Raw genomic sequence first — 8,252 nt, forward strand, 5'->3', positions numbered from 1 at the left:
TTTAGAATGCAGAACCTGGAGTCAGGAAGGACTGAGTTCAAATCTAGCTTCAGACACTGTATGACCCTGGTCAATTCACTTAACCTCTCAGTGTCTCAGTTTCTTCATCTGTGAAATGGGGATCGTAATAGCACCTACCTCCTGAGAGAGTTTTGCAAACCTCACAGTATAATATAAATATTAGTTGTTATTATTATTGTTGTTGTTACTCTGAGGAAGCTGCCACATAGGATGGTGGGGAAGATAGAAGAGAGAAGGAGGTTACCCAAGCCAACCATATCATAGCTTCCAAATTTCACAGATTATTCTTGTTTCTTTGTGATGTAAGAAAAAAATGCCTGTTAGAGCAATCCAAAAGAGGATAGGAATAAGCATTTATATAGTGCCAGACACTTGCTAACTTTACAAACATGGTCTGATGTGATCCTTACAGCAATTCTGGGAGGCAGGTGCTATTATTATCAAACCCACTTTACAGATGAGGAAACTGAGGCAAAGTGACTCGCCCAGGGTCACACAGCTAAGAAGTATCTGAGACAAGATTTGTACTCAGGTTTTCCTAACTCCAGGCCAAGTACCCTAAGCATTACATCACCAGCTGCCTGAAACAGAGACATGGTTGCTTTGAAGGTAGCAGATTCTTTCTCACTGGAGGTCTTCATGCAAATTATGGATGATCATTTATCAGGTGTGATGTAGAGGGAATCTTCTTCTTCAGCTATGATTTGGACTAGATGGCCTCTGAAATTCCTTCCACCCCTGAAATTCTGTGATTCTGTAAGTCAGGTTACATCTCTGTGGTTCTCATGCAGCCAAAGGATTGTCAGAGCTGACTGCATGTTGTCCTTTTAAATCCTGGGACCAGGCCCTCTTGCCTTGCCGAAGTTAAGGCTGTGCTCCTCAATTAGGCTTCCCCTCTCAGATGTGAGCTTCATAACCCAAATCTTCCTCATTGTTTACTAGAAAAATGGGTCCTTCAGCTGGTGTCTTCAAGGTCCTATTCTACATAGCTGGTCTAAAAAATACCCTTCTCATTTAAAACACATACACACACACCTACACACACACATACACACATTGTAACCAAGAGCTTTTGGACTCAAAATACTTTGATCTAAAGGTATGTTTCTTACCTAGGCATTTTAGGTACAGAATTAGGGAAATAGAAATAATGGTGCTTGTGGGGGTGTTGGTGAGGAATGGGGGGACATGAGTCACAAGCCCCCCTAAAATCACCCTACAAGGTAACAACTTATTCCATCAAGGCCAAAGCACCATTTCTTTCTAGGTGAATGATAATCTGCAAAAATCTTTCAAACTATTCACTTTTTCTGGCTCCCTCCATTCCTTGGAGAGGTGGGTAACAATGGGTGCAGAAGGGTGTATATACTAGCAAATGGAGTCACTTTGTTGTTTGGTTTTGCTTGCCTGCTTTTCTTTGTTGTAAGGTGAGGCTCATTGGGGGTGGGTGGGCAGGTGCAGTGAATTCAGAAATGGTTGTGATGTAAGAATAAAAGGCATCACTAAAACCTTGAATAAACATATGCTTGTAAAGTCATTCAAAAGACAGATTTTTTTAACAAGCCACATTTTATTGTACCAATTTCACACAGTAAAAATAAATGGAAAGCAGACATGTCTAAATTCTCTTACTGATTCTCTTGCAGACAACATCACCCAAGGTAAAGGTCTGAAAGCCAAGAAGAAATCCAGTGTTAATCTTTCCTGGAATGTCTTGCAGTATATCAGCATGTGATACCCATCAATGACTCTTGTATGTTAGATATACTAGAGATAGGTTTGGCAATCTTTCTGGGTTTTTGTTTGGATTGTCCATGCCTCCTGAGGGAACCCTGGGGAGGGCTGTCTTTGGGGTCTTCGAGGGCCCCATTTAAAAATATAAATATCCCAGCAAGGTTCACAGTGTAAGGATGACAGAGATGCCAGCTGGAAAAGGGTTTAATGCCTGAAGGGGATTAGCAGGAATGGGGTAGAGGATTAGGTGACTGGGGGTGAAGGGATGATAGGATCATGGATTTTTAGCTGAAAGGAGCATTAGGGGTCACCCACCCAACTCCCTGGGAGTCTGCCATAAAGGTTACATGCTTCTTTACTCAGGGTGTTGGGCAATACCTCCTCCCCTTTCCCTCCTCCATCCCTGCTGTCCTCCATGTTTTTCTCTCCTCCCCTCTTTTCTCCCTCTTCTCTACTGTCCTCCATCCCCTCACCTGTCTTTCCCTCATCCCCTCTTCCCTCCTCTTTGAGAGCAGGCACTGCCTCCCTTATTCTATTGGCAGCCCCAGTACTTGACACCTAGTATATGTTCTCCAAATGCTTTTTGGATCCATCCCCCACAACCAAGCAGGAAGAGAAACACCTGATCACTTACAGTGGTGAGTATATCTCCATTCAGTTCAGTGACAGACTTCATTGCTTTCAAAATTGTTACCAGCTTGTTACCTCCTTCTAGATTCACTACACCCTGTAGGGAGACAGAAGAGTTAGCTCTGGCAAGCCCTAGGGACTGGGGTGAGCCAGGGATGCACTGGTAAATGTGCAACAACTGGTTTTCTGGAGGGAAAAAATGTACACACAAATTTCCATTATAATCTGTAGTATTAACATTTGAGTATTATTTGCAGTGTTAACACTTTCTCCATCACTTTAAAGTAGGCAATCAATAAAACAATAAATCAGTCCTTGATTTGTAGTGTTTACTATTTTCTGAGGGGTAAATGCTCACACTTAAAATTTAACAATGGGCTGGCACTCCTGCCGGTTTCAGCTGGCTCCAGCACACCCCTCGAGTAAGTGGCCAAGCCAGATTCCCTGCAGAACTTCTTGTTTCTATACTTCACTGGCTGGATTGTTTTCTAGTTCTCTTAGCCCTTTCCTTACTTTTCCTCCTCTCCCCTTTTCTCTTCTCTTCCTTTTGCTGTCTGTGAGTCAGTCAATAAATATTTATTAACCGTCTAAGATGTGTCACATTGTACTAAGTACTGAAGACAGTCCCTGCCCTCAAGGAGCTTACAATCTAATGGGGAAACAATAAGCAAACAGGTACAAACAAGTCATAGATGGATAAGTGAGAAATAATTAACAGAGGGAAGGCCCTAGAACTAAGCGGTTGGGGAAAGTGTTTGTCTTTTTTTTTTCAGCTCAAAACAAGGTTATTGAAGATTGCCATATGAGTTAGACTTTAAGGAAGCTGAGCGTCTGTGAGTATTGGCTATATTTGAAAATCGCGCTGTTGGGGAAGGTTTCTTGTAGAAGAGTGGGGGGAGATTACAGTTGGGACTTTAAGGAAGCCAGCAGAGTCAGCAGTCTGAGCGGAGGAGTGAGAGCATTCCAGACATGGGGGATAGACAGGGAGAATGCTGGAGCTGAGAGATGGAGGGTCTCGTTTCATAGCTGGAAGCCAGGGTCACTGGATGGCAGAGTATGTATCAGGGAGTAAGGTGTGAGAAGACTGAAAATGTAGGAGGGGCTGGGTTATGAAGGAGACAAGTCAGCTACTGAACACAGCCAGCATGGGCTGGAGGCACTGCTCCTGGCTGTCCTCTATACCATATTCCACCAGACTGCTTTTCATCTAATCTACCTATCTTGCAACACGTTGGCTAACAGAGATTGTTTGTGTCTTATCTCCCTAGCAGGCTGCTAGCTTACTCCAGGGGGTTATGGACCAAGTTTTAGCTAATCTTTGCATCTCCTCCAGGGCTTAGCCCAGAGGCTAATACGCGGCACCTTAATGAATAACATGCCCCTAAATTGAATTAACTTATATTCTTACCTTGACCTTTCCTCCAGTGGGAGTGGTCAGCTCACACTCCTCCCCCAGGGTGAATTCGTTCACCTGGATTTGGTTATCGTTGTTAACGATGAACTTGAAGTGATTTCCATTTTGTACAATTTCGATCATTCCCCTGGTATCCTTTCTCTTCTGTATGATGTCATCAGGTAGACCTAGTTCATACAACAGACATTCAGACCTAGAAGGCATCTAAGAGCCAAAGGATCTCATTTGGGTCTCCTGACAGCCCTGGGAGGTAGGGAGTATTATTATCCCCATTTTCCAGATGAGGAAGCCAACATTGAGAGCAGTGAGATGATGCAATCCATGTCACCGAATATTAAGAGCAGAGCCAAGGCTCACATTCAGATCTGACTCCTCATTCTGTTGTTCTTCACCCTGACACCCAACCCAGCTCCCGAATGCCTGCCCAGAGCCTCACTAGTTGGATTATTTCACTTGCTGCAGATTCCCTTTATTTTAAGTTCATCCCTTCTGGCAACCACAAGTATAATGCCCCTGTCCCTTTGATCCCAACATTTGATGCCCAAAGGCTGTTTTCCTAAGCACTTACCAGCAGCCTTCAAGAAGGCTTCAAAATTCTCTTGGGACTGGAGCTACTTTTGAGAAGTTCATGGTGGAAGGATGTTCTCTCAAACACTGGCTTGGAGAGAAGGCGCCTGGCATGGCCCTGAGGGCTGGTTTTATAGGGGGCTCGTTCCCTTCAAAGATTGGTCAGAGGTTATCGGTTGGATTCTGCTCAATCATTAACTCTTTGGAGCAATGTTCAGGGAAAAAGAATAAGGTAGGGCATAGGGGAGTTAACTGGAGTACCTGGTCACTTGCTACAGGAGCAGGAGGTCATCTATCCAACTGTCCAGAGTGTCTGGGGCTGGGAGGGAGGACAGTGCCACTGGCATAAGGAAGGGGAAATAATGAAGTCTTTTCCATTTGTGGCAACAAGAAGAAATATCAATGTGGCACTTTTTTGTTTTTTTATTACATCGTTTTCTTATGCATTAGCTCATTTGTTTCTTACAATTATCCTGTAGGGTAGATGATCAAATCATAGTTGCTTCAGTTTTACAGATGAGGAAACCAAAGTTTGTCAAGGTCACACAGTGTGTATAACACTGAGCTGGGGTGGATATCGAGGGATTTCTCAGGCTCATCTTGTCATTTCTCACCTGCAGGACTTCGCATAAAACAGGGTACTGAATTTGAAGCCAGAGCTCACTACAAGAAGCTTATGTTTACTGTGTGTGTGTGTAAGCACATGTGCTCTGATGTGTATGTGTGTGTATGTGTATAGGAGGATGGAGTATTCATTTTTATCTCTGTGTCCTCAGTATGTATCACACAGCAGACATTTAATAAATATTTGCTAAATGGAATTCAACCCGAGTTATTCTCTTATAGTTTAGGATTTTCACTTTCATTTTCTCAGATTTTACATTGACCCCTAAACTGAACTTTTTATTGTTCGGTCATTTTCAGTTGTGTGCAATTCTTTGTGACCCCAGTTCAGGGTTTTCTCGGCAAAGTTACTGGAATGGTTTGTGTTTTCCTTCTCCACTTTATTTTACAGAGAGGGAGCAATGTTGCCAATCTGGACCAGGACCAGGGACAGTGGTGAAGGGCCACAACCTCACTGGCTTATAGACACTGCCAGCACAAAAAAATAGAGAGAGTCACAGGTAGAAAACCCAGATACCACCATAAGAGTCAGTCCCCTGATTGCCTGAGGTGTGTTTCATCACTGATGAAAGGTTCCTCTTGATTCTTAAAGCTGCCCTTGCTTGTCTTATGGCAGACCAAAACAGAGACAGGGAGATGGACTAGAGGGATGCAGGAATAAATGTAATTGTCATTTGAGGGCTAAGTCAAGAGTGAGATGCTACATACAGGCTACATGCTCTGGACATCCATCTCATGGTCCTGTGTTAGTCCTCACATTTCTTGTTTCTCTTGGCCTTCTGACCCTGCTATCCAGACCTCCCAATGAAGACTTTCCCCTCTTTTGGCTTCCACACTGTTCTTATCCTGGTTCTTCTGTCTTTCTGCTCCCTCCTTCTCAGTGTCCTTTCCTGACTCATCAATCATCTTCCAATCCCTAAGTGCTGGTTTCCCCCAAGGTCCTTTCTTCTTGCCTTGTTTCTCTCCGCTCTGTCACAGTGATCCCAATCAGTTATGTGTGTAATACCCTTCTCTTTACTGTGATATTCAAGTCTATACTTGTAACAATACTAAATTCTCTCCTGAATTCTTATCTGACATCTCCAACTGCCCTTTGGATACTTCTATCTCAGTGACCTTGTGGCACATAGAATGACATGTTTAGGGTTTGAAGAGACTTTAGGGAGCATTATATCCACTCTTTCCTTTAATGCATGAGGAAATTGAGGTCCAGAGTGATTAAGTATACAGTTAGGTGACACAGTGGATGGATTGCTGGACTTGGAGTCAGGAAGACTGAGTTCAAATACTGCCCCTGACATTAACTAGCTGTGTAATCCTAGACAAGTTACTTACTTTCTCTAAGCCTCAGATTCCTGATCTGCAAAATGGGGACAATAATCATAGTACCTACCTCACAGAGTTATTAGGAGGGCCAAATGAGATGACATAAAGTGCTTTGCAAACATTAAAATGCTATCTAAATGCTAGCTACTTTCTTTAGTATAGAGTGACTTGCCCAGATTCATCGAGCTAGTAAGTATCTGATGTGGGAGTTGAGCTCAAATCCATATCGATGTTCCGTACCCTGCAGTCCACTGCCACAGGCTGCATCCAATTCAGTGCCTCCAAAACAGAATCCCTCTTTTCCACCTAAATTTGCCCTTCCTCCAAACTTCCTTTCTTCTTTTGAGGACAATCAGCCAACCTGATTCAGAATCTCAGATTCTTCTTCCCTCCATCCTTTCCAGCCCCGATATCCAATTCATCCCCAAGTCCTGTCGATTTCAACTCCACAGCATCTCTCGAATCACTCCCCTCTTTTTCCACCCAAACTCTCAGGTCCGTATCACTTCTCCGAGTAGCCTCCTAAGTGGTCTCTCTTCTTCCAAGAAGGCTCTCTCTTCTTGAATCTATTCCTTACCTAGCTGTCAAAATAATCTTTCTGTGACCAAGGCACGACCACGTCACTTCTGAACTCTCTTCAGTGGCTCCCCGTGGTCTGCAGGATAAAATGCAAACACACTCTTCAATCAGGCATTTCAGGTTCACACCAGAAATGAGAGAACCATTCTGACTAGCATGAAGTTGGTCTTTAATATAAGCACAGAGATACTAAGAAAGGAAAACAGCATCTATGAAACACCTACTATGTGCGAAGCACGGTGCTAAGTGCTTGACAAATATGATCTCATTTGATCTTCAAACCAGCTCTGAAATGTAGGTATTATTATTGTTCACATTCTACAGATGAGGCAGACAGAAGTTCAGTGATTTGCCCAGAGTCACACAGCTAGGGAGTGTCTGAGGTCAAATTTGAATTCAGGTCTCCTAACTCCAGACCCAGTGCTGTGTCCACTGAGCCATCTAGCGCAGGTGAACAATATTTTCTGGTGCTGAAAGAAGTGGTGGATAGGATTGCCAGGTCACCGTCAGTGATATCTGAAAGATCATGGAAGATGGCAATGGCCTACAAGGTGGGAAAGGGGACAATGCAGTCCACATTTTCAAGAAAGTGATGACATCAGAGTCTTCCAATTAGAGGTCGGTGAGCTTGGCTTCCATTCCTGGGAAAATTCTAGAGTGGATGATAAAAGATTAGCCAACATGTGGAGAAGGAAGTGGTAATTACAAAAGAGCCAGCTTGGTATCATTCAGAACACCACTGGCCCCATTAAGTTCATTGTCTCTTTTGACAGGATTACTCATTCTTTGGAGGAAATGCTGTGGACAAGATTTTCCTAAGTTTTAGCAAAACTTGTAGTAAAGAATCTTGTACTATTCTCATGGAGAAGGTGGAGAGATGTGGAACAGCAATTACTTAGATCCAGAAATCACTGGATGACTGGACCCAAAGATTAGCTGTTAGTGTTCAATACCAACATGGTACCAGGCAGATCTCCAGGGGAGGGAGGACATAAGCATTTGTTATTGTTCAATCATAGCCAACTCTTCATGACCCCATGGGACATAGCACACCAATACTGTCCATGGGATTTTCTTGGCAAAGATACTAGAATGGTTTGCCATTTCCTTCTTCCATGGATTAAGGCAAACAGAAATTAAGTGACTAGGTCAAATAGTGTAAGTGTCTGAGGTAGAATTTGAACTCAGGTCTTCTTGATTCCATACCCAGTACTTTATCCATTCAACCACCCGACTGACCCATAAGCAGTTATATAGCACCTACTATGTGCCAGGCACTGTGCTAAGTACTCTACAAATGTATTCCATTCAGTCTATACAACAGCACTGAGAGGGAAGTGTTATCATTATTTCCATT

The 8,252-nt window shown here is 43.3% G+C and overlaps 1 protein-coding gene across 1 annotated transcript; it reads right to left on the reverse strand.

Annotated features, from left to right (window-relative positions):
* Nucleotides 1-1,571: 1,571 nt before the first annotated feature.
* LOC110204626 (fatty acid-binding protein, liver-like) lies at nucleotides 1,572-4,418 on the reverse strand. Its single transcript, XM_020980764.2, has 4 exons — nucleotides 4,368-4,418; nucleotides 3,794-3,966; nucleotides 2,390-2,482; nucleotides 1,572-1,690 (listed from the first exon to the last, which is right to left on the reverse strand). The coding sequence occupies exons 2-4, from the start codon at nucleotides 3,920-3,922 to the stop codon at nucleotides 1,640-1,642; spliced, it is 273 nt and encodes a 90-aa protein (XP_020836423.1). The 5' UTR covers nucleotides 3,923-3,966; nucleotides 4,368-4,418; the 3' UTR covers nucleotides 1,572-1,639.
* Nucleotides 4,419-8,252: the final 3,834 nt, after the last annotated feature.

The sequence above is a fragment of the Phascolarctos cinereus genome, unplaced genomic scaffold, assembly GCF_003287225.1.
Source record: "Phascolarctos cinereus isolate Bilbo 61053 unplaced genomic scaffold, phaCin_HiC Scaffold_722;HRSCAF=1363, whole genome shotgun sequence".
NCBI lineage: Eukaryota > Metazoa > Chordata > Mammalia > Diprotodontia > Phascolarctidae > Phascolarctos > Phascolarctos cinereus.